Here is a 27080-nt window from a genome sequence, read left to right on the forward strand (position 1 = left end):
AAACGATCACGCGAGCACGAAGGAAAGGGGGGAAAGTTTCACGAGAAACGGAGTGTTTATTAATCATGTGGAATATGCCTAAGCGAAAGTTCGCTGACTTGTGGAGTAATCATCATCTATCATGATCTATCGCGTGGAAAGGCTACCCTGAAGACGAGGTAATATTTTTGTTGGTCCGCAGGTCCGCACATGCGAGTCGAGTACTCGACGACCTATGCATTGTGATTTGCATCTGCTGTGTAATGAGAAATCGACCGAACATCGCTTCAAATTAAAAAGGAATCTAAATAGATATTGAATAATAAGAAGGTCGACATTTTCAAGATCTACATAAATCATATTAATATGTTTCTTATATATACTTTTCTAATATAATTTTATTCATATATAAATATCTGGTAAGTTCAAGATTAAATATTATTTTTCTAAAAAAATTTCATAATTTACAGTTATGCGATAAACGAACAGCGGTAATAAATAAATAAGCGTAACACGATACAGTACGCGAGCCCGTTTCGTTTTCCGAGGCGGGAGAGAAGTCGGCGGCTTGTGCCACAGTGCTACTTTGCAATTCCTGCTTCTTTTTATAAGCGGAGATTCTTTTTAAGCTCTCGCGAGAGCCTACCGATAGCGACGTCTTCGGAGAAGGATTCTATTTGATTCTTATCGTAACTGGAGCAAAGAAAGGCGGCACAAAAGTATAACGGGCACGATACCAGTCGCGGCGATCCCTGTGTAGAAGGGAAGGAGGGTATCCTGTCATTTCGTGCGAATTAAAAACTTGTAACTTTGGCTCCTCCTCGCAACTCCCCCGGACGATTTTATCTTTTTTTCTTGTTTCTCGCAAGGATCTGCGCATCACGGAAATAATTACCTTATCGAAGCGGTATATTCGACTCTTACCGAGACTGGTGTAGAGGAAGACGACAATAAGGGCGCACAGTGCGAAGTTCCGCGATGCCATGCCATAAGGTAAGCCATACGCCATACGTCCTGCAACAAAAAGCGCGAAATATACGTCAAAGTGAAGCACTGTGTCAAGTGTAAACAAGCCTAGTAATCACATTCGGACTGAAGGCCTTTATTTAAAATTTTTTTATTCATTATTGTTATTTGAAGTACTAATATTTATAGCTTTGCGCAAGTAAATAAATAATTCATTCACAGTAAAATTTACTGTTCGTTGATTTACAATTAATGTGAATAGAAATTAATAAATAAGGCCAATGCGAGTCGTGCATTGAAAATCCTTTTATTAAAAATAAAACAATTAACACACTTTGGGTCAGAATGTTTTGAATATAAATTACAGTGATTTTCAATTGTGCGATTTCTCTTCCACATCAATAGGCAATAATTTACAAATGTAAAAATAGGTGATATAAATAATTAAAAAAAAACGAGAAAAGAAAAATGTCGATACAAAAATTTGGAACAGAAAGAACGCAATTATATATATATATATATATATATATATATATATATATATACATACGTTTTTATTTATATTTTTCAAAATTTGCAATATATTAATTCACAAATAAGCAAGCTACGAGATCAAAGAGAGAAAAATTCGTGTGCATTCTCGTCACTAAAACTCAAAGTAATATAAACAGACCGACTAACTACAAAATGTGACGATATAAAAGCCGTAAAAAACGGCTAATAAAAATTAGTGCAAAACAAATATTTAAAAATTTAAAGGCTAGAAATTTTATTGATTAAAAAAATAGTAGATATAATTATCTTATCTGTTATTTCACAAATCATCTGTATGAAAATAATTGTAATTAGAATTTTCTAATTCTAATATAATAACATACTAAATTTCGCGTGAGAGGATATTTGCAAGGGAGTTGTTACGGCGAAGCAACCGGCTTCCGGGGTGAGAAAAGAGGGGAGGTCGGGGTTGAAATCGAGAATTTCGCGACGTCGTCGACGCGTGCTCGGAACGAGGATACGGAACGGAGGAGGAGGAGGAGGAGAATGAAGGGAGGAGAGACTCAGCCCCGAATCGCGTGAATATTAACTCGACAGTTGGTCGCCACATAAACGCCAACCCGCTGATATATCTCCCGTTCGCCCGTCGCCAACCGGCCAGCACCGCAATAATACTCTCGAATGGCAGTAGAGGTACACCCTCTTCTCCGCGCACCCTCACGCGATACGCACACTCCGCGTCTCGGGGGCACACGTGCGCGCGGATGCGTGTACCATCACATACGTATGTATGTAGGTATGTGATGACCGCAGTCCGATGGTCAAATGAAAATTTCGTTCACTCCAAAGCTCGTCCTTTATAACTTCGGCCGGTCTTGCCCTCGCGTTCGCCAACAATTCCGTCATGCACGTTTAAGGCTCACATTTACAATTTAAGCCAAAGAGTTCGGATAAAACTGCTTTATTAAATGTGACACGATTTAACAAACAGATCAATTTGATATTAATTTCGTCATAATGTAATAGTAAAGTGCGTAATAGTAAAGTGCTCGTCGCGTCAGTCGCGTGTAATTAACGTCAAAAGTGCCGTGCAATTATTCTATTTTGATGATTAGGCACAATCGTAATTAACCGTGTTTTCGCAAGTGTTACTTTGTGCAAGCACTGCAAGCGCAACGAACAAACTCGAGAGAAGAAGGAAGAGGAGGAGATAGCCTGGGAAGCTTCGGAACAACAACGACGAAACAACTAGGATAAGTAAATTATTATTTTTCATTTCCTTACTTATAGAAATAATTATTTATAATTATTTTATGCGGTTAACAATTGTTCTTTTATTAAAATGTAATTATTGGTCCTGATATTTTATCTGTGTGTGTGTTATGCTTTTTAATATGAGATGCATACAATGGCTATAAATATCGTACAGAAATTTTATTCTGATAAATATTTCATCCAATACACTTTCGAGACGACACTAATGCAACGATTATGAATAGTGTTTCGCAAATACCCTGATTTAATATCCCTCAGTGATATTAAAATATCAGGACAACATCGAATCCTGTAAAAATCTTACAGCGCGAGAATAACAACGAATGCACGTTAGCATGCGCGAGGGGATCGTCATAAATGCGAAAGTAGAATCGCGTATTACGGGAAAGGGCGATAAACGTCGAATACCTCTTTGAAGGACCGATCAGTGGTCAGGATATCAAAAGCCCCCTTTGACTCCGACGATGCAGTTACCTATCGTTCCACTATGCGCGCAAGCACATTCAACTATTTCCTTGCGATGAATAATCAAGCGTATCCGTTAACGTCTGATAGTTTGAAAATTATAGATGTGGATGTAATTTATTTGAGAGCACGTGCCTAAAGGGCATACGCGTAATACAATATAATTAAAATACGATCATAATTCACAGCACAATTAAATGAACATTATAAAGATTAATTTATTTATCACACATTCAGCTAAAGTGTCGATATTGTCAACCGATATCTTTATCTTTACAAAATTCTAAGTTATACGCGCAGAATGAAACGCCAACTTTAAAAATATTTTATGAGATAATTGCAAGAATGATTGTATCGGTTTATCGCTTATTGGATCTAAATTAGATTATAGAATTAAAATTATGTGCGCGCACGCACACACACACACATACACACATTCTTTAAGTTCATAATTCTTACAATTAGTTATTTTTACGCAAAGTTTTATGAAAGAAAAAGACATGGAAGAAAGAGCTAAGAAAAAAAGATTCTATATGATCTAATGGTATAGGTCTAGGTTTTAAAAAAATTTGATACTATTTCAGTAGTTCTCGAAGTATGGAGAAGTTAATAATTGAAAAGTCGATATATGCCCAGTTTATTAGATTTACGTAGTGAAAATGTTTGTTGCGCGTGTGTAAATGCACATGTGAAAAATTACAGCCCCTCGCGGAGATACTTGAAGATGAATCATTTATTCGCAATTTACAATCCAGATCTGGTGCGCCAATTTTTTATTAACTGAAATAAATAAAATATTCATATACTACTTATATATCTGCTGTTTACCATTATAAAAAAAATTATAGAGCCTGAGTTTTACATGAACTTCTCCTCAATCTTATTTCAGTCAAATAAAATTAGGAATATTAGCGACAGCGAGATATTTCTGATCGAGAAGAAAACGCAAGAAAGACTCGAGAGACGAACTTTCGCTTCTCGCTTCTTCCACTTTCCCTCGCTGTATTTCCCAATTTCATTTTTGTTTTTCTCTCGTGTTTTATTACAGTCGATTCCTGAGGCGTGCAAAGGAAAAATAAAGGCCGGCATCGACGGCGCATCGGCTATCCGTTCGTTTTATCAGGTTTATTTTATCTATCGGCGAAACTATTACTTACGTGTTTCCAGCGGTTACTTTTATTTCGGTTTCTGTTTTCTCACCACGGTAGTCATGTTACATGCTTCGCAATTGCTCGACGCAATTCTCACGAGCACTTAGCGAACACTTTTCTTCTCTCAACAACACGCTTCCCGTTCCCCTTTGCATACAGCTAATCTTCTCAAGCATCAGGTCTACCGCGTTGCTCTGTTTCCTTCGATATCTCACCGCGAGGAAAAACAAACATCCAGAGTTTTGCGAAAAGCAAAACTCCTTCATTGAATTTCAACCCACCCGTCAGAATTGAACACACACACACACCATCGTGCTCTTTCTTAATAACTATCACAAGACTTAAATTATTTTCTTTTGCGCACGGGGAAAATTGTTTAGCTTCTATCTTCGACTAAGAAGCATCTCTACGCTTCTTCCCAGATATAATTTTTCATCGCAACTAGATCAAGCGACTAATAATTGTAAGTCTTGGAGGCTCAGTTGCGTAACATTGATTTAGAATTATTGCATTCAGAAAATCCAAATGTAGCCATACAAAAATATGAACATTATTATACTACTGATTTCGCGTAGCTTTTGATTTTTTAATAGAAAGTCTTTATTATAATAATTCTTTACTTTCGTGAGAGTTGCACGATCTCGAATTAATGTCAATCTTCATTATTAGCACTTACTCGCTCTTTCCCTTTTCATGTGCACCACGCATTTGCACATCTTGCGTATAAATTTCTTACATCCGTGCATCTTTTTAGTGTCAGACATGGTAAGATAATCTATTTAATTTGATAATCCATGTACTAATCCAATCTGATTATCTTTCGACAGGCAATACCAAACCAGTCTGCTGTTGCGTTATACGTGCGTCCATTAGGGTAATTCACACGACGCGTTTGACGGGGCTAAATCTTGTATTTAAGCTACCTAGGAAATCAAGTATCAAACAGGAAATCAAGTGAGGTGCGACGTGAATGCGCCAATCGCCGATAGTGCGCTCGCTCAGGATACCGTTCTAAGATAATCCTCACATTAGGCCGTTACACGTGAAACATTAGGTTTGACGAGTAGGAATATCTGGATGAAACACAAGCTTCTGATAGCAGATATCACGCGATAAAATAATGTTAAATAAAATACAGGATTTAATTTTTCGAATTGTTGAGTATTTAAATTATGACGGAGCTCGCGGCAATGCCGGTTCCGATTAATTACAAATATCCGGTTTCAATCGCTAATTTTAAAGATACCCATCAGTATCCCGAATCGCGAGTGAAACAATGATAAATGCATTCCTTAAATTATCTGTCGGAATGGTTTCGCGTTTTGCAACAAAGAAATTTGATCAATCATTCCTTTGACGTCCGTGAATAGGAGATTTATCGACTCCTTTTCCCATCGAAGGTGATGTATATCACTTTATAAAAAAAAAAAAAAAAAAAAAAAAAAAAGCTTTCCCTTCCAATAAAATTTCACCCGGATATGGAGAGGCGTGGATAACGAAACTCCCCTAGCATATTCGTCCGTTTACATTATTTGATCTGAGAAAGTGCAACAGTTTCCGCTATTCTTTCGTTTATATCTATCTCGTTTTTCTACTTCTCTCTCTCTCTCTCTTTCTCTCTCTAGATCGATCGATCGAAATTTTCGTTAATGCGACCGAGAAGAGCGCAGAAATAGCGATTGATTATTGATAAGATGCCGCGTTGTGAGACTCGGAAGTTCTCGAGGTGACTCGAGGGATTTTCGTAACCGCCCTGGCTTATCGCTACTTAGTATACGCGCTTGTCAACGGTATAAGTTGCAAAAAACTTTAACGCGGATGTTACCGTACCTTTTGACTCTCAATACCTTCCTGCAAACTCCATAATTCCTCGAAGATTACAGAGAGTTAATTCTTTTCTGTTATCTTTTTTCGTTATAATTAAATTTCTTTTACTTTATTATAAATTACTGCACATCAAACTGTAAACAGATCAATAAAAGATGTTTATCTATTCACGGCCTGATAATTATAATAGTTAGGTAAAACGAATCCTCATACACGCGACTGATTCCATATATATGAGATCGAATTCCACATCTCTCTCTCTCTCTCTCTCTCTCTCTCTCTCTCTCTCTCTCTCTCTCTCTCTCTCTCTCTCTCCCCCTTATTCTGGCAAACTTCTGTACGATAACCACACATTCGCCGAAGTATTATAACAGCACATCACCGGCGTATTAAATTTCTTCGTTAACTATGCATTGTACTACCTATTATAGAACATGTTATAATTATGAAGGTAATTATAATATCTCGTTACCGATGCATTTCGCGACTTATAATAGAAATATGCATAGAATCATCGCGATGCTCTCGCGTTAGATAATACAAACATCTGACGGCAGGGAAACAGCAATATGTCAAAGCGCACGTGAAGCTGAATATATCCTATCGATAAGCGATATGCTTTTGATAATGCTTAATATCCTTAATTAATTTTCACTCATTTCTCATAACAAAAAACTACTTAAATATCTGAAAACAATGTTGTTTGCATTTATATTATTTAATTATGGATTAAAATTTCTATTTTATCTCTTACCTAATGTATATCATGTCTCTTTTATAAATTATTAGATCGATGACAACATACTTCGAACAGAAAATAATCAAATTTTCACAATGCGCATGAAATTATGCGCATGCACAGTAGTTTCGTAGTTGTAAGAAAGATGTACCGCGCAAAAAATATTAATATGACTGCCAGTGAACAAATGCAATCGCACTCGCTCCGCAGCGCGTTACTATATCGTTGAATGAAATGCGCTGAAAGGTCTAATTATATAAATATCGTGAAAAATTCAGGAATTAAAACAAATCTCGATAATGTCGCTGCGAGACGTAATAAAATCGCGAGATTGTGCGTATCGCGAAAAAAATGTTCCAACCGGCAGATTTCCGTTTTTACTATGTGTTCCCGGAACATAGGTCACTGTCAAACCCACGATCTCTAAATTTCTCCCCACACTCAAGCAAATTTGCCGACAAACTTTCACTTCCTCCTCCTACTGCCGAGATTAAAATAAATATTCTCTCATAATATCGTGTCGCGCGAGTTACTTTATTAATTATGTTAAGGGAATGCCGCCGAAGTTCCTGTAAAAGAAGTTATATGTTCATCTGCCTTCACCTGCAGCTTTCCCGGGGGAGTCAGAGCCACTCTCTTCGCTTCCTCTCTCCACCCTCCCACTGTTAAACTTAATTTACTATCTCTTACTATCTAACTTTTCCGTCAGCACGATATTTTCGCTCGGTTTTCGTGTCATCCTCCGAACAAATCGTAACAAGTCGTGCCAGTGATACCTGCGTTCCACAGGATATACCAGACAGGGTAAATTGTACTATTATACACCAAACTCCTTACCGCAAGCGTGCTCATAATAATACGTACGAATATTTAACCGTCTTTTCCACGCCGCGACTTTACTGGTACTATGCACGTTCTTGCCTTGTTCCTGCCGGATAAGCGTGTCACTCATCAAAGAATAAACTCGAGGTCGTTAACAGTGATATACGTCGCTCTTTGTACACTTACACAATGAAAATGTTGGAACTATAAATTCGATATCGCAAGTTATAATTGCAGGATAAATGCAAAAAATTAAACAACAAAAAATTAGGATTCTTTAAAGAGATTAATATTCAGCGAAGTCTTATTTGCTTTTATTGATGAAAAGTATATATTAAACCGTTTATCTTGAGATTGCGTATACGAACGATAACAATTACAGTCCCTGCCCTTTAATTGGCAAACCGCAGAATATAATCTATATTTTGCGCAGCTTAAATTCATCGTACATATCAGTTAATTTATTCAGTATAAATTCATTATAAAAGAACACTTGTAGCTTTTAAAAAAATTCTTTTTTATAAAGATGTAATATTTATTGTAATTAGTATACGAGGTGCGTCTCATTCGAAAAAAGTTCATTTTAAAAAAGTTCTTAAGAATTGCATTCTCAACAAAGAAATACATTCCTAACTTCGTCATAATAACCCGGATCTCAACATAACTCTTCGTTTTGGAATGGTTACACATTTCCACGGTCATCACCGTCTCTCTACCAACTATTCCCGCCTTACTGGGATAGATCGTACATATTTGTCAAACCTCTTAGACACCTTACGTTACGCCATTTATATGCGGTTGGCCATTGCCTGAGGCGACACGAGAGGAGGCGTCATAACGACGTGTGGAGCGCGACGTGAGGAACTCGAATTGCTTTTCTGGCCCTCCTTTTCTCATCCCCCCCTCTCTCTCTCTCTCTCTCTCTCTCTCTCTCTCTCTAAGCTACTTATACACCTAACGTGACACGCTGGCATGCAAAAGGCGTCGTGAAATAACGATCGACTATCGATGAGCGCGAAACACCGTCACCGTCGGACGATGCAACGTTAGGTTTCGAAGAGAGTTCGCTTGCGCGATGGAACTTGAGAATCGTGGTTCAAACTGTCTGCGAAGTTAGGAGGCACACATACACTCTCTTTCTTTTTGCATCTCCGAGATGCGGCCTCGTAGGACGTCGCTGCCGCCATCCTCCAGTATCCGTTTAACTTCCTCTAGGCTATTCCCTCGCGAATTCTTCCATCGCGATTCGGTTGCATTTAGGGTATCGGTATCGGAGAGGATGATAAAAGTATCGGAATATTAGTTGAGTAAAAAAAGCGATATTCACTTACGTACTTCCATCAACCGCTAAGTCGTGTTAAATCGAGCCACAGGAAATGAGACACGCTGAGAAGTGCAAGCCTATGTCTTTGATATAATGCGGTGGTCACGCGATAGGATATGTTATATAGTGCGAAAATATCTATTCGACAGTCATTTATGATAATCCTCCGTTTAATATATCGATGCTGAGCGGAATGAAAAATATCTTATACAATAAATTGAATTATTAGTAGCAATCATATATAAAATAGCTAGGATATAAATATACTAATATATGTGTGTGTATATATAAATACATGAATCTCATGTAGATTCACTTAACGAAATATTTTTTAACACGATCGCGTCATAGCCCAAATGTCAGAAGCTTTATTTCCTGCACCGAGGCCGCAATTAGTGCAGCGTGTGCGAACGATCATTATCCAGCGACAAATCGGGTCACCCGAAGAAGTCGAGAAAAAAGACTACATTCGTAAAGAGGCTTAGCGACGATAAGTTGGGGCCGCCGCAGCACTTTGCAACATCGGGGATACATTCCCCTCGTTCCCCTTTACCACGGAGCCACTCTGTAACCAGAGTTCGGCGGTATTCAAACGTCAAGTGGTATCTCGCCAGCATTTTATGTGTATATGTGTCTGTCTCTCTGATCCCTCGGTAATACGGCGTGATGGCTTTCCAGTGAGAGAAGCGAGAGAAACGAGAATGGGCGAAGAGGCCGCGAGAGCTCCGAAGCTCTCCTGAAGAATTAGGAACATAGAATAGGCCGTTCGCTATAATGAGTGTTAGCTCGGCGAACGAAAGAGCTATTTTGCGAGAAATGTTATAGTCGTGGCTATACATCGGAGCATCGTGATCTGTCGCATTTTTCGATAACTGCCAAGTATGAAGGAAAATGACAAAATTTTACGGGGATTTTAACTAAATGTTGCAATGATATATATCTTGCGATAAGGAATAAAATTTATAATATTTTAGAGTTGAATAAAAATGCTGTCGGAGATATGTAGATAATAAAAGTGTGCGGAAAAGAAGAGTTGGTGGACGACGTGCGGCGGGAATTAGAAGGGTACGCGACTAAAAGAAACCGTGCGGGTAACATTCCCGTGCTCGGCAAGGATCGATACATGATTTCCGTACCTTTATCCGTTCGCGGAGTAACGAACAATCGGTTGCTCGGTGAGAGAGTACGAATCGAAGAATTGGAGAATTTGTTACTTCTCCAGACGCCGCACAAAGCGGATCCGATGGGATTGTGGTGGAACGGAGGAATTGGTGTTCTCGCGCGCGAGCAACCTAATGCCGGATCGAAAGAGAAGGAGAAAGTAACACGAAGTAGCAGCGAAAGAAAAGTTTCTTCGTAGTAATTAGATCTTAAACGAATTATTGCGCCTTGAAGAAAATATTCGCTGATCAAGGAATTTTAGCTGTTGTTTTACTTGCATAACACGCCGTAATTCCGAAAGAAATTACGCTTTAATATATTTATCGATAAAAAATATGTGATATACAATACTCGATTCTCTTCTCCTTATCGCTAAATGTTAATTCTTTAATTTTTGGTTTGATTTATATATCTATTTTGTAATAACGATTAGGCGGGAATTTACGAAATTAATATCCATCGCCAGATTGGCAAAAATTAGCCTCGATAATAATCACCTTAACGATAATGTTATGCGCGCGAAGTAACAGCTCGCGCTGATTATTTTCAAACGTAACAATTTATCCATGACGCGAGAATTGAATTCTCGGGACGGACAACCGGCTAATTTGCGACTCACCGTGATACCGTGATTGCATCTTAATGCCGCTCCAACGCTCCCGACGGATCGTTTTCCGTGATACACGCGCTTGTGATGATGCTCGCGACGACGAGTGACGACGGAGGGTGATGACGGACGGAGAGCGCATAAATGAGAGAAAGGAGAGGGAAGGAGAGAGCTCGAGAGACGTCGAGTTCCGCGCTAAAAGCGGAACCAACACGGGAAGCTCATTAAGTTGCACCCCGCGGGCTGGATGCACACACAGAGATACAGCAGGTGGCCCTTTTCATCGCTGCGCGTCTATCATCCATCTCGTCCGTTTGCATCCCCCTTTGGCTACCTATATCTCGCGTTCGACCCTCTTCCGTTATCTACCGTGCCACGCATCGCATTCTTCATACGCGCTACGTTGTCCGTTAGGCGTCATTGGCAAAAAAAAATTATGATAATGGAGATAGCGCCCGAGGCCCGACATTGAATCTTTTCGCGATGCAGCGCGTCTCTCTCTCTCTGCGTTCATCGCAGTTCAGCCTAGCAAACTCACGACCGTTACTATGCAGAAATTCGTTCAATAATATGAAAAAGAAGACAATTGCGCGTATTCGAAGAATAAAGTTAATAATTAAGAACCGAAATTAGGCAAGTTTATTTTACGCGTTGATTTATTACTTTACATTGAAAATATATTTAGTATTATAGTATATTTTGCAGCACACGAGCTTTTTGATTTTACTGCTGCGAAAATATTGATTGCCAAATCACTGAGTATTATTAAACGACGAATAATTAAATGATAAATAAATAAATAATATATTTAATATAGTATTATATGGAAGAGTAACACATTACTACACGGTAAAAATTAACTTATGCAATAATAATAATTTTTAAATAGTGGGATAAAATAAAAATTTCATAAAACTTTCCGTACACGCTAAGGTAATTATAATTATTCGGTAATATATGTAACGCAAATGAAACTCTGTATCGATGTGATATCAGGTCTACGAGTCACTCTACCCAGATTTGTTTAATGTTCGATGAAAATCGATAAAGAAACCATCTCGCGCTGATACGAACATCCAAGGGAGAGATCCGCTTCCGCGGATTGTCTATTCCGAATAAATATCGATCCTTTTAGGCGGAGTACCCGTTAGTTCGTCATGGGATAACTGAATCGGTTTGTATACGAAAGGAGAGATTACCTCGATTTTAGCGAGAGGACGAGAGAGAAAGGGATTTGCGTATGGGAGGATGAAAACTGGGAGGGGAAGAGTACGTATTCTGTTTCCGAAGTGTGCTGCAAATCGTTGTAACGATTTCACGTTTTGTCCGGAATGCGCGAGCGAGATGGGCGAAGCTCCGAGTTATATTACGAGAGTTATTCTATTTGTTAGCGCGGTAATAGCAAATACGCGGTAGATATGATCTCATTAAACGTTTCGCAACGTTTCGAAAGACGAATTGGCGTTACAGTCAAAAGCGTACAAGGGAGGAAGAAGAGAAGGATGAAAAAAGAAAAGTGCTATTCGATCTACGCGAGAGCGAATTCGTGATTGAGAGTGAATGGCGCGAGCTAGTTACGGCGCGGCGCGGCGCGCGGATTGAATTAAAATAAATCCGCGCGTCGTTATTACCGCCCGTTAATTTTTATACGACTCCCGTTCAGTAGTCCGGGATACCCGTTAAACGCATTCCGCTTTGTGCACGGCTCGCACAATATTATAACGTTCTCCCGCCTTTCGAGAGGCAATCGCGCTAATTACGTTATGGCGATAATAAGAAACATCACGTGATACAATTTTAATTAGCACGAAGATGTTTCGAGCATATTACTCGGGCGCGAGTATACGCCGTTCTTAATGCGCGCGCCTAATCCAAGTGAATCGCGTTGCAGATATTAAATCTTGCTTCTAAACGGGAAGCGATTTTGCTAAAGCCGCCGTGAGACCTCAGTCGGATAAACTTATGCGTATTCGCGAGTTCTCGCAAAAGTATAAAATCACTTGACCGTAATGACATATTTTACTCGTTGCTAACAAATAGGGGAAAATAATAGAAAAAAAGATCTGTTATCACGATAAAAACTCGCGTAAGGTTATTGTACGCCTGACATGGTATTAATTTTTACTCCTGTTTCATCGACCATTTTGTTAATCTGTCAGATATACTGACAACGCGACGTGATGCGGTAACTGATGATAATAATTTCAATTGTCACAGCGGCGTTGTTATCGCGATAGCACCGAAGCCACCTGATGCTACGTTGAAATTACACGTATCAGATAGTCAAAGTATTTCATATGACGTGTTTATAAATGTGGATGTAGCATTTCGTGTTTGTGTTGTATCGTACCAATTCCGAATTTATTATATCACGCGCGAACGTTTTTCACAATGTTTTGCAAGTATTACAAAAAATTCTGCACAAAGAGTTAGATTTATCTGCAAGATATTAATATCATTATAATTTTACGCGTAAGAGAGAGATCGTAGATTCATAATAATTAAATAAGATAAAACTAATACGAGGAGAATTGTAGCTCGAATGATAAATTTCTCGTAAAGAAACGCTATATACTATACATATACATATATATGGATAGCGTTATGAACGATACGTTATTTTTGGAAGTTGCGCGAAAGAGCATGCGAATCATGCGATGGTTACGGCGTCTCTCGCCAACATATTTCAAAGATAAATAGTTGGCAGAAAAGAATTTATGCGAGGCAGTTGCTCCACTACTCAGGAAATGGACTTCGTCAACGCCTTTTTTCAAATTTCCTTCGATATTCCTCTTTCACATCCTGGATAAGCGCGACATTACCGAGAGGTTTATTCTTTTTCTATACAATGTTTATTTTTTTCATTAAATATTTTAATTTTCCATCGCAATATTACAATACCATTGTCGAAAAATGTCAACTGCAATATCAAACATTTTATAAACTCGCGACGTGAGTGATTTCATTACAATGTAAAAATTTATACACTTATGGTCCGATCTGTACATACACTCGACGCGTAATTTAATGTTAACGATTCGGTTTTACTTTGATATCTGTTGCATATATCGAATATGCGATCGGCGTAAATAAATAAGAGATTAGTGTCAAACAGCCGCATTAACATTTAAACGACGCAAATGAGGGACCATCCAATACGCGCCGAATACGCGTTTCAACACTTTGTACCGTACCGCACGATATAAACGAAGATCAAAGCATTATTTATACATGCCCCGCTAATGTCTCAAAACATACGCGGCGAACGTTTTCATTAACGTAAAGTGCAAGTCTATCGGCCAATAGCGTGACACATTCGGTACGTGGACAGTGTTACGCAATTTATATATCGCTATAACGCGAGAGAAAGACAGAGAAAGAAAGAGAGATAAGAGATCACCGTAATTCTTTGCGCGGCATTTTCGGCGGACATGAAAGCGGAGCACGCGATACATATTGCAAAAATGTACCGCGTAAAAACGACGCAAAAATTATATAATTCAATTTCATACCATTCAATTAGAACCATTAAAAAATTCAGCGCCTTATAATGAAATTATAGCATAAAATTATGCATTTTTAAGCGCACGCATGTCGCATACGCGTTTAATTTGCAGCGAGATTAAATCGTAGCGCCGAATAGACGGAAGTGCCTTCGTCACGATGATTCTTCGTATTTGACCCTTGCCTGTTTTAGCGAAGGGAACGCGCGCGCGGGAACGAAGGGGCGAAATAACTTTTGCATTTCCAAATGCGAGCGTGCGTGAAACCGGAAAGATCGACCGTAGGAGGGAAGAGTTATGGTGCGAAGGAAAGCGGTCGCGGGTAATTACTACCGTTCGTTTCGGCACGACGAATGCCTCCTCGCTTCGTGCTCAATGGCTCATCGGTATCGGGAGATGTATAACCAACAACATAGATCTACCGGTGAACGGTATCATCAGTCAGTCCGCCCGCCGCGGGTGCGCGGCATGTTTATTACGAGGCGCGGGCGCGTTTGCGCGTCGACGGAACAAATGCCTCCACCGAGAGAACGGAAAGCCCACTCTACCCCGAAACCCGTCCATTTACCCCTGTCCTTCACTTTCGCCACCTCCTCACCCGCCTGCATTTTCGTGCGCGCCTGCTGCCGCTCCGCGAAATGTACATACATACGGAATGAACCGCGTTACCGCGAGGAGAGGTCAATATTTCGACGCTCGCGTGTCTCTTTGCGAAGAAAATTATTCTTATAAAACATAGATGGTTAAATTCTAAATTTGAAAATGCATTGCTGTGTTGCTCGAAAGAAAGTACAAAATGCAAGTTTTAACCGCGTATACACCTAAATTATTAAATGTTGGGAGATATCCGATAAATGTTATGTTGTTGTATATCGAATACAAAATTTATATAAAAATATATTACTAATATTTATAATTCTTTATTAATTATACTAGGTAACTATTACAAAAGTGCAATGTTTTATTCAACGTTTATTATTTTATGTGTCTAATTTATCATTAATGACCTCAAAAAATTATAAGATTATTATGCCAAAACTTTAACATCTTTTCTTCTTACGTTAATTTATTCATAAACTACATATTTGGTTCATCTTCGAAAATATCTCCAAAAGCACTTATATGCGTATAATGTATATATGTACATATACATAAAACGCGCTAGGAACGTGGCAAGAATGTTGCATGTTGCAAGGAGGCTGATGGAAAGATGAAAAAGGCAGCTTAATTCCAAGCTTTCGACATCAGGGATCGTATATGCATGCATATAAAATTCTATATCATTTTCACATGCGTGCATAGGAATGTGACAAACCCCTGATGCGTTGTTACCATTTTTTTTTGTGATCTCCATTCAGGGGAAAATTTTCAAGCATATTTCTGATAAAATGCAATAACGCGTGTCTATCCGCGTATATTTAAACGCGTGTATTTCAGCAATTTATCTATCGAAAATTGATGCGAAAATCCTGGATGATAAAAAAAACGCGATCGACGCTTGGAAAATTATACGAATCTGCAGATTTGGGTTTATTTAAATATTCATTTAAATTACGCAAAATCGAAAAATTAAACAAATCGAACATCATTAATTGCCGTTTATTAACAACATTAACGTCCAAATATATCTATTCAGTTTTAAATTACGTAGAGTTATTTGTGATAAATATAACGTATCCCATTGATTAAACTTGACACATTATTAATAGATTTTCATACGACTAATTCGCTCAATTAGTATGTGTTATATAATATATTGCCAAAATCGCATTTGTAAATATCTATCACCTAAATATTGTAATCAATAAGAGCAAATTTAAAACATGGTTTGGATACATCGAAGAATACGTCGGATTATAATTTTCGGGTGTTCACTTTTGCGTAAACTAGGCATTAAATTGCGGGAAGGGAGATACGCTAACTCAGCTCTTGCTAAATTCCAACGTGCTTGTTGAAATTGTCTTAACAATATTTCACAACTCTTGATTGTCTTTTCGCAATGTTGCATTTCGCATTAAAAATAATTTTAATCTCAATTACCTTCTCTCAAACAGCAAATCTGTTATATCGTGCGGAAATAGAAGTGCAGTTTACGCAAATCACATTTCTTGCCTGAAATTACGGTTTATTTTGTTATATTATACATATTTGATGTATATAACCAATATTATAACTAATATGACGTACAAATATTATATGCATGTAATATAACAATAGATCTCGAGCGAAAAATATAATTCTACGAGAAGCACAATTCTACATTTTTATTTTTCTAGACATATATCCACTATATTATGCATTGTCAAAAAATACCGTAAAATATTTTTATTTTACAGTAACTCTTGTGTGCAAGCATCATTTACCTTATTAATCACGTAATTATATACGTATACCGGAGAAAAAAATATCACGCAATTCTTACTCATTATTAGTGTTTTCTGCAACTTGGATTTCAACTAGGTTTGAAGGTATACCGCATCAATAAATCTGGATCAAAAAATGCGGAACCATGCATCTTTAACGCGCGGAAAGACACGTGTATATAACATTTCGTTACTTTGCGCAAAAACACGTATAGCGGCTGCATACGCGTTAGATAAACGGACGAACTTATTTTATCCCGACACCGAGCGCTGTTTATTTCGGGACTTTCGCGAGACGCGTCTCCTATCCCTAACTCTGTATCCCTGTATCTTGACACGCGCCTCCCATTCCCCTTGAGGAATTTTTCAGTTTTCCGCCCATCGTCTCGGAAAGGAACACTTTTCTCCCCTACTTCGAAAGTTAAACAAACGGTTTGTATGGAAGTATCGATACGTAGCCAAACACATACTTCCGACAAAGTTCCATTGACGGTATAAGCAATTTGTTTTGTCGAGCGGAACTTGCCGATACTGATATATACGAGCCGAGTTCTCAGCAAAATGCTGCAGCGGTTTGGACATGCTTCTTCCAACAATAAAGTGACCAAAGACGTACAGCGCGCTGCTGCATTGTAGCGCATTTTAATTCTGCGGATCAACTACAGCGTGGAAGTGCTACCGTGCTACCGTGTAGCACAGGTGAGGCAATTTAAAGAGTCGCACCGCAGTTATGAGAAAAATAAATGTAATAAACGACAGAGCAATATTTCATTTATGTAAGAAAATCGCGCAGTATATATTTACGTCGCAAAGTTTCGCGAAATTTACTAAATGATATGAATGTTATCGTTAATCTTCCGATCGCATATCAGATCCTCGCATATATATCCTCGTTGTACTTTTTTATATCGAGGAAGCAATGCAAGCCGCCTGTAGGTATATGTACGTACGCTAATCGATCGCGTATCAGATCTCGTGCGAGCACGAGAAGAAAATCCCATATGCGTGCGAGCAATCCGGAAAATTGTGTTCTGATCGCACACGCCGGAAAATAAGATATCTGTTCTGCGTGCATACAAAAAGAACGACACTTTCTATGCATGGAAAAATGAACAGAATCTTATTTCCATCTCCCGGAGTATCCGCGAGAGGATTCACTTGGGAAACAAACTCGCGCAAATCTCCGATTCACATGTAATCTTAATCAGACGATTTATTTAATTCGTTCGTACAACGCTCCATTATGCGTTTCTCTGATCTCCGACGAATAATTAAAGATGCGACGAACGAAAAGGCGCTGTTTAATAATTCATGATCGCGCTGAACGAGGTACGGCAAGTATTTTAAAGCGAGGTAACGCTATACACATATACGTTTTGTCGGTTGCACGGTTGGTACAATTCTCGCCTTGTGCTCGCTGCATGCGTTTCCTTTCTGTCCCATCTTCCCTCGGTCTCGCGGCAATGCCTGAATTTTGAACATTAGTTCGCGAACCATTTAGCACAACTACTCCACGATCTGTCTCTCTCTCTCTCTCTTTCTATCTCTATCTGTGAAAGCAGTAGTTTGAATCACGCAGCCTCTGCATACACATCGCGTATACGCTCCCTTTCTCTCTCGCTTACATATAGATTTAACCGCAGCATTCTCGCTACCGACACGGCATAGTCATTGTGCATTAAGCCTGGCAATACGCGCGGTGTCTCCCTTCCCCTCGTTTCCTTTCCGATGGATACGACAGCTTCACCGGGGACGCCGGGAATAATTCCACCAAGAAATTAGACTTTCTTGCAACTCGCGAGATCTGCTTGTACCCTAACATGGGGCACATGAGATAGTTATACATACTATCCTCAGATGATTTTTAAACTTACTTTATATTTTGCGGAAATATTTACAAAAACTTTCTGCAGAAACGATCATAGTTGTATTACCTCACTTTGAAGCAAATAAAAGTAACATACATATGGAGGAGTAAAAGTCACAGTAATGTGTCAAATTTTTAAAAATACTTTTTCGCGTGCATAGATGCAATCTGCACAATATATAAATTGCATCTATGCACGCGAGAAAATATTTTTAAAAATTTGACTTACATTGCACAACTGTGATTTTCATTCTTCCATATTCATAGTCAGGCCGATATTCATAGTCAGATCTTATACATGTGTGTGAGATCGTCTCAAGTTCATCTTTAGATACTCCGCAACTAATGAAACGAGCCGTACAGCATCTAAAAATAAACTTAAGACAATCTCTTACATATATGAGATCTGACTATATGAATACCGGTCATGATGTATTATAATTGTGTAATCGTAACACAATTTGTCGTCCTGTGATTACAACTATAAGAGTATAGTGATTTAATTATATTTCTTGCTACATGCTCCGCGCAATTACAGGAGCGTTATAGTTCAACAAATGTGGGCGGTCCACTCAATCGCCTCCGATACTTGGTTACGTTATAAAAGATGTAAAATAATACGCGAATGATTTCAATAGCCTTCAAAGCTTCTACGAGAAACCCCGTTAAGTTTGCCGCGCACACAAATCAATTACACCAAGCGCTTGCTTTTCATTATCTTTCGCTTTTTTTTTTCAAGCCCGCGTTAAGTCGTTTATAATGCCTACGTAGCGGTCGTTTTACGCAACACAAAATCTATAAAATTTGCTTTTCTTAAAGGAAAAAATTTTCCGATAACGAAATCGAGTAAATCTCCGGAATAACGAAGCAAATGTTGTAACTATATAAATCAGACCGTCCTGTCTCGCTCAATTTGGACGTACTATACTTGCGGAACATATGTTGTACAACAAAAATAATATTTAATCTGTCCTGAATTCGAAACAATGGGATTATCCAATAATCGTCTTTAAACGATCGCTCGATAATACGATGATCTAACAGAGTTGCACCAACGTCTGTTGAAATATTAACGAAATCTAGTTGTAGCAGTTACGTGTCGTCTAACTCGCCCTCGACAGTACAAGGATCGGCGAATTCAATTAGGTACTACCAAGCGCGCAAAGTCTCGATTCTCGATGAAAACGACGAGAGACGACCGAGAGATCCTCCCTCGAATGATGCTCGACTCTCTCTTTCTCTCTCTCTCTCTCTCGGCTCTCGAGAGACAGCTCGTTTCGGTCGCCGCTGCGATCGCAACATTCGCAACGGCGACGGCGAGTACGCCGACTCGCGCCCTTCTCACGATCAGTTATCACCGTTGAGCGATTCGCACGCGGTCGCGGGGCACTTTCGGGGCTCCGTTGCCGAACTCGAGCCACGCTTGATTCGATCCCGCGAACAATGCCCCGGCGGGCCCTCCCGTTCGAGAAGCCGTGTCCGGAGTCCGCGGCTTCCGAAGCTCCCCGCGGCACCGGCAAATTAATCTCGTGCCGAAGTTCGGCAGTTTGCCCGGCTGCAACCCTCGTTCCCTTCCCCGACCCCTTCGATCGCGGTTTCGTCTCGCGGAACGTGATATTACTTGCGAAAACAAGTAATAATGGAAAAGAGCGATATTGTCAGATTGGTGCGAAGCGATTCGTCGCGTCGTTTTCCCGGTCAAGTTTTGCGTTGATCAAAGTTATACGCAAGGAGATTTCCGTCGAGTTTTCTGAACGGAATCGAAAAGCTCCGTTCAAAGGCGAGACAAAGCGCATCAAAGCTATTTCGAAATCGCGCGTACGATACTTTGTTTTCAATCTCGTTCGACGAATTTCCTGTACCAAGTTAATCTAACATATGCAATTTTTATTACGGGTTATGGAATATTATTATATAATTTTTTAAACGCGATAGATTAGTAAAGTATAGGTCTTATAATCGTCACAAAATAAATATAGAAACTGAATTTTATTATATTATCGTATAGTAAAAATTAATTTTTACTAACCGTTTTCGTCCTGAAAAGCGTCACGGCAGATGTCGAAAATCTTTGTCGCGCTTCCTCGCAAAACTTTCGAATTGTTTCCGAATGTTTCAATTGTTCAAGTTCGCGAGTGCTTTTCCGTACGATATTCGCACGACTGCAATCGAGTAAAACACTGTAAATCTCTGTCGAACTAAAATTAACTTCTCAATAATCGGTCGTGCAGTTAAACTGATTTAATCACTTGAGATTTGAATCGTCGTATGCCGCCAAACTTCGGGCGTCTCAAACGACGTGTTCCGAAAGTATAGCGATGTGCGATCGATCCGATCGAAAGATTTTCGCTCGATTAAAGTAACGATCAAAATATACAACGTATTCGATCAGCTTTCTGAAATATTACGCGGTATATATGCACTTCCTCGTCGGAACACCGTTCCTTTATTATGCTCTCCGCGCGGTTCAGAAGATGGCGCCCGCTTTCGCCGCCGTGTCCACCCTTCGTCGAGGGGAAACTTGTGCAAATTATAAATATGTAGATGGACTTAAAATGACGTTACCGAAACTTCGGACGTCAGAAATTAAAAAGCGACCGCGCGTTTCCCCCCGACGAAGCGTTGAGGAATACATAAATCTCGGGCGAAATTTGGCGCGGGCGAGCGAGCGGCGCGAAGTAGGAAACGGCGACGGGCTCTTAACCGTTGGAAATGTTGTTGGCGTGAATGTGGCGTGTGACTTACCTCGGGCACACACGCGCGACGAGGTTCAACAGCGCAGCGGGTCGGCGAGCAGCGGTGAAACGATCCTCGAGGACATAACTGTTGCTTCCCGCGGGGGTAGTGCCGGCGGACGTCGAATGGAATGGAATGGAATGGGATATGACGCTGCCGCTCGCGCGTTCCGCTCCGTACCGTACCGGCGGATAGACGGTGCGCGACTGTGCGCCTGCCACTCTCGCGATCTCCCTTTTATGGGTCGTCGCGCGTCGCCCGCGCGGCCCCTCAAACGTCGACACTCGCTACTCGCTATTTGACGGCTAACGTCACTCCGATGCCACGGCGCGGCGCGGGCCCTGCGCGCGTTTTTTTAGATTTGTAATCCAATGAACTTCGGATTAATTAATGAGATATATAAAATAGCGATTTTTAAACGCCATTTTATATATTTCAAAGAACAATAAAACACAGTGTGCGAGACTGTACTTCTTCGAAAGAATTATTTATCATGAGCAATTATAAACGAGACACAAAGTTTAGATGTCGTTTTAAAAATGCGCAACAAAAATTGTAATATAATGAAATAAAGATAATAGAATTGATTTATATTGCAAATAAATCGTTGAACTGTACAATTATTTTATTAAGCCCACTTTAGACAATCCATAATTTATGTTAAATTTTAAGATAGAATTCTATTTGTAATTTTATATGCTATATATTTTAACCATATATTTATTTTAATTTTTCAAGTGCTTCATATTGCACGGTAGATGAAATGAGAAGTAGATTTTTTATTCTGAATTCTTACACAAATTATGGATCGTTTAAAATAGGCTTCATTTGTGAGTTTAATTAGTAAAAAAATTCAACAACTTCGCTTTATTTAAGCAAAAAACATTCTTCATTTATATAGATGTAATGAAATACTTTCGCGCTGAGATATAAACTTTTGTTTTAAAATAAGATCTTCTCTCTCTCTGAACAAAGAATTAAATAAATTAAGAAAAATACGTTTGCAACATGTACATCGGCGTACTTATTATTATTATTAATCCAAACGCGTTATGTGGCCATTAAAATTAAAAGCGAAGTTGAGACACGTCACGTGTGAACTTATTGAAATTTAATTTTATTAAAATTTATGTATATATTTTTCAATAAAAATATAAAATATATATAATCTATATCGTGCTACACACAGAGTGCGCATCCTCAAGGTAACTTCCTCTTCGCAGGCTCCTCATATACTCGAACAGAAAGAGTGGAACGTGGACCACACTTCCATACATTGCCGTCCTTGTCGAGTATACTCGCGCTCGCGGTGATTTGGTATTGGCCACCACTACCTGGAACGGTGTTCGCGCCAATCGTGCATGGGGGTATGATCGTAGATCCAGGTACTCCCAAGGATAGTAAAAACTCGCAAGCGAAGAAATCTCGATGAGGCGTCACCGTTTGCTGCAATTCATTCATATTGGAATCCTGCAAGCAAACACATAACATTTAATATTACTATTTGATATAATTTCATGAATGTATTCTTCAGCTCTCTCATCCCTAATTCATTTTTCAAACATTGACAGAAATACTTGACACGTTATTACATGTTTATTAAAAAATATACAGTAATTAGTTTATTAAATTAAATATGCAGTAACGCAGACTAGCTCAACTTTTTTAATGGTTAACGCGATCATAATTTTAGACGCTTTATCTACCTTTTGGTCAGAATTTATTTTCGACGGCGGCGTCGTCGAGATGGAAATGCACACAGCGGCGACGGAACGGAAGAGAGATGCCCGACGACCGTGTCGCAATACTCCCTCGACTTTGAGCGCTAGTTGACTACCTTGCGGCACAGAAACGGGTTCACCGAGAACGCGTGGTTGAGGCGATACCGATAACTTAATGCTAGTAGTCTGTAGAGTTTGGAAGAAATATCGTGGGATCGGCAATCTCATCGTTCCACCGGCGAGCAGCGTCACTTGCGATATCAAACAACCGACTCTCAAATGGCTTATCGCTCCGGTCTTGCCGTCGTTGTCCACCCAGGGTGGTGCTAAACGACGCAGCTCGGCGCAGCAACGAGCCAGCTGCCGCATCTCTACGGAATCGTCGAAGTGGAAATTCACTGAAATGGAATCGTTCTGCTGCTGATACATTGCGATACCGAGCCCACCGCAAACCCGTTCCACGCTGTTTGCAAGTAACCGGCATATTTCTTGTAATCTGCGCGAGATGAATCAAGGTAAATAGCCAACACAGAGCGCACTTAAATGAACGACAGTCAGATAAAAATTGCTTTAGTGAAAGGATACGCCCGAATATTCGCCAACGATCCCGGATCAGCGTCGAAGGCTGATTGATATAGCTTCTGGTAATTTTCCGCACAGTTTTTCAAATCTTGCGCTGATTTCCTTAACTGTAAAACACGATTTATAATATACACTGTAATAGTATGCATATGTATATATAACTGTAGATATTATAATTGTAATCACTTTGCAATTATAATTACACGAATTATACCTGTTGCGTAACGCGTCCGTATCTCTGGAGATCATCTTTCGTCGCAATGACAACTGTGACAGCTATAGCTGGTGGTGGTGCGGTACACAAAGATCTAAAAATATAGATTTTAATTTTTGCGATATTTTTTCTTAATTATACGTGCTACATTTTTACTTACACGCACGAATGTAATAATTGCGCTATAGATTGTAAGAATTCACAACGTAATTTCGAATATTCGCTTGGAAATTGCAAACTGCGCAATGGAGTGCTAGCGGCTTTGAGAGAAGCGCAAGCACTTGCATAACGCGCTATCGCGCCATTCAGTTTTTCCACAATCTCGGGATCACTCATATTTTCTTCACCTTCCCTCTTATTCCTTTAAGCATACATTATTACGTTAGACGGAGAAAAACAGAGAACAATACGCAACAGAGGTATTACGATTTTGAATGCAAGTAAAGCAAAAAATACGTACATGAGACAGCATTCTGCTTTTGTAACTAATTCTAAACCGGACAGCCAAAAATGTAGCTGCTCCGATGCTACAGTTTCTTTTAGACCTTTAAATATTTCAGTGGCAATTGTATGATGGCCATATCTCGCGGCGCTTCGCGCAATGCGATATTTTGCCCAACCATCTACATTTCTCACGACGTTCTTTACCGCCTCTAAACATTCCGAGTTCCATTCATATCCCCCAGCCACCATTTGGAATAGCAATGTACAAAGCATTACCTTTACAAATCGGAATAAATATCTATTTATTGAGAAGTTAAATTCTTCTAGATAAAGAAAACAACTCTTCTTATACTGTAAGTTTACCTTTGTATGTACATGAGACATCTGTTTAAGTTTGATCAAAATTTCTGGTAAAAGCGGAAGCAATGTATTCTCTCCTAAACTACCAATAGCACCCAAAGCTTCGCACAGCGCAACCGTTTGTTTCTCGTTCTGACCGTTTTCCGCACTAGCGTTGACGAGGGTAGAACCAATAGCATCGACAAATGTAGCGCAATGACCAGGCTGCGACTGACACATCTTTACCGTCGAACGTAAACATGCCCTCAACTGATGTAAATGTTTGTCGTCCAAAACTAGCAACACGATCAGAGATTCGAGACAAGAAATCACATCTCGTATACCATAAGCCGGCAACCCTTCTTGATAACTGTTAACAAAATAATCCATATTAATTATTTGTCTCGTATTACAAGTGATAAAAAAAAAGCTTTATATATACATACCAGTAACAGGCAACTCTAGAAAGTATAGTAATTGCTTTTACTGCAACGAACGGATCGGGCGAATAACACGCATTCAAACACAATTGCAATAAGGGACTATTTTCCTCCATATTTGCGTCGCATGTTGCGGCATTTTGGCTAAGTACCTGTATTTCAATAAGTATTCGCGTTTACGCGTATAAATATACATTGCAAAAGAAACTTTTGTAACTAAAAACAATTTATATCGGTTCGACTGACCTCAATTACGTCCAAAGTACGGATGAGAAGATCTGTATTTCCTGCACCATCTTGTAAAAGCGTCGTGGTACTCTCTAAATTATTAGATATCGATTATATCACTTGTACATACAAATATCAAAGGTCTGATAAATTATATCGCAAGCTATATACCAATTAAATTATTAAGGGCGCCCTGTGGCCAAAGATGTGCCCCTCTTCTAGCTAAACTGTGCAAAAGATGCAAGGCGTGACGTTTAACAGACAGTCTTGGGTCATCTTGCAAATAGCGCAATAATAATGCAACCTGTTGTGGCACGTCTATTAACGTCGCAGAAGCCAGGGTACTTAATGCGCTCAGAGTGACTCTGACAAAATCCGCTGCCGGATAACTTGCAAGAAGCTCCATACACAATTCATTTACCTTCAATTAAATAATTATATATATATATATATATATATGTATTTCTTTTGGAATCGGTATAAAAAAATTATATAAAATATTAACTGTACAAAATGCTATATACCATTGATGCTGTAAAAGTATCGTGATGCATGTATTGTAGAATCGGTATCAGCTGCAACTTCATCGAAGCGGGAGTGGCTTGACCTCTGATCATGTCGGAAATCTTACTACACATAGATACAGCGAATAATTTGGACTGCGCCGCAAACATTTGAGCGGCGTACATTGCGGCTTCCACTTCAACTGAATCGTGAGAATCCAAGGATCTTCTTATGCTATGATGCACCTGCGTAACAATAGTTGATACTTTATTGTCCTTGTAAAGTTAGAAATTGTCTTATTTTGTACTAAACGGTTAAGCGTATTTACTTGTTGCCTTTCGGGAATAATGCCGGCTACGCTGCCCAATGTACGCAAGGTAAGGGCTCTAGCAACTGGATCGTTCGAATGTATAACGCTGTAAATGCGTCTCACAAACTCGTCTATATTCAAGATCTTATCCAGATGCTTCTCGCTCTGCTGACACACTCTTAGAACCCATACTCGTAAAAAATTACTCCCCGTGCGAAACACTTCGGCCAATTTCAACAGAGACGAATTTATTAATATTGGGAAGGGATATTTCTCAAATAGTCGAGGGAAACGTACTATGGCTTCGCATTGTTCCCCGGTCTTGGTAGAACGTAAACCTATAATCGCACACATTTGAAAGTTAAATAAATTTTTATGCAGGTAAACAAACAAGCGCAAACAGCACACGTCTATATTTATAATATGATTATTTAATATTTTTTTAGATATTTGCATATATTTGAGACATTTATGTTAAATAAGTAAATATTTATTTGCTGCAGGTAGTAGTGAAGTTAACAGTGCTTACAAACAAACCTTTATCAAGTTCTATGAGAGCCGTGTTCGCATCTTGCTCCGGTTCTCCAAGTCCAGTATCGTTAAACGCATTCATTCTCATCCCAATCATTTTTTCTCAATGTAAGTTACACGCGTGATATTTAAAAAACCGTACTGTCATTCATAGCGCCTCGTTATAACCTATCACAACTTGAATCGTCGATCATCTTTAACACGGTACGAATATAAATCCAAGCCATCGGAAGTGATCTTACATAAGGAAGAAATGTTAATTGCGTAATTATTTAATCAATCGTTTATTATGTTTGCAAATATTTATTAAAAAGTCTCGTTTCGTTTTCCAGACGAAAGAAAACAAGTCCGTGACCGTTGTCATGTACGCGACGTATCACGTGGTATCACGAATTATCGTCAATTATCGAGCGATACGTGATCTGCCATCTCTCGTCGTTCCCTACGATTGTCGGCCAGGCGCTAGGAGTTCGGATCAGTCGGCATT

General features: G+C 39.3%; 2 protein-coding genes across 3 annotated transcripts in view; both read right to left on the reverse strand.

Annotated features, from left to right (window-relative positions):
- LOC143906043 (lachesin) overlaps positions 1-21681 on the reverse strand; it is a 31036-nt gene extending 9355 nt beyond the window's left edge. For both annotated transcript variants that reach the window (XM_077421814.1, XM_077421813.1), the window contains exons 1-2: positions 21290-21681; positions 904-993 (exon numbers count right to left, since the gene is read on the reverse strand). In XM_077421814.1, the coding sequence (XP_077277940.1) occupies positions 904-988 (85 nt within the window). In that variant the 5' untranslated portion in view covers positions 989-993; positions 21290-21681. The remainder of the gene's footprint in view (positions 1-903; positions 994-21289) is intronic.
- A 136-nt stretch (positions 21682-21817) lies between these two features.
- Positions 21818-26967, reverse strand: Ints7 (Integrator complex subunit 7). The gene is made up of 13 exons (XM_077421791.1): positions 26600-26967; positions 26081-26400; positions 25773-25997; positions 25420-25669; positions 25267-25340; positions 25027-25172; positions 24605-24950; positions 24258-24517; positions 23958-24158; positions 23798-23891; positions 23587-23690; positions 22987-23497; positions 21818-22750 (listed from the first exon to the last, which is right to left on the reverse strand). The coding sequence occupies exons 1-13, from the start codon at positions 26688-26690 to the stop codon at positions 22481-22483; spliced, it is 2892 nt and encodes a 963-aa protein (XP_077277917.1). The 5' UTR covers positions 26691-26967; the 3' UTR covers positions 21818-22480.
- Positions 26968-27080: the final 113 nt, after the last annotated feature.

Source organism: Temnothorax americanus, unplaced genomic scaffold, assembly GCF_048541705.1.
Source record: "Temnothorax americanus isolate GAGA-0224 unplaced genomic scaffold, ASM4854170v1 Scaffold7, whole genome shotgun sequence".
In the NCBI taxonomy this organism is placed as follows: domain Eukaryota; kingdom Metazoa; phylum Arthropoda; class Insecta; order Hymenoptera; family Formicidae; genus Temnothorax; species Temnothorax americanus.

Coding starts and splice junctions, on each gene's coding strand:
- Ints7 (XM_077421791.1), bottom strand. CDS start 26,690: ATGATTGGGATGAGAATGAATGCGTTTAACGATACTGGACTTGGAGAA. Junction 24,159..24,257: donor AAAGCAGAATGCTGTCTCAT/GTACGTATTTTT, acceptor GTATGCTTAAAG/GAATAAGAGGGAAGGTGAAG. Junction 23,691..23,797: donor ACGGACGCGTTACGCAACAG/GTATAATTCGTG, acceptor CGTGTTTTACAG/TTAAGGAAATCAGCGCAAGA.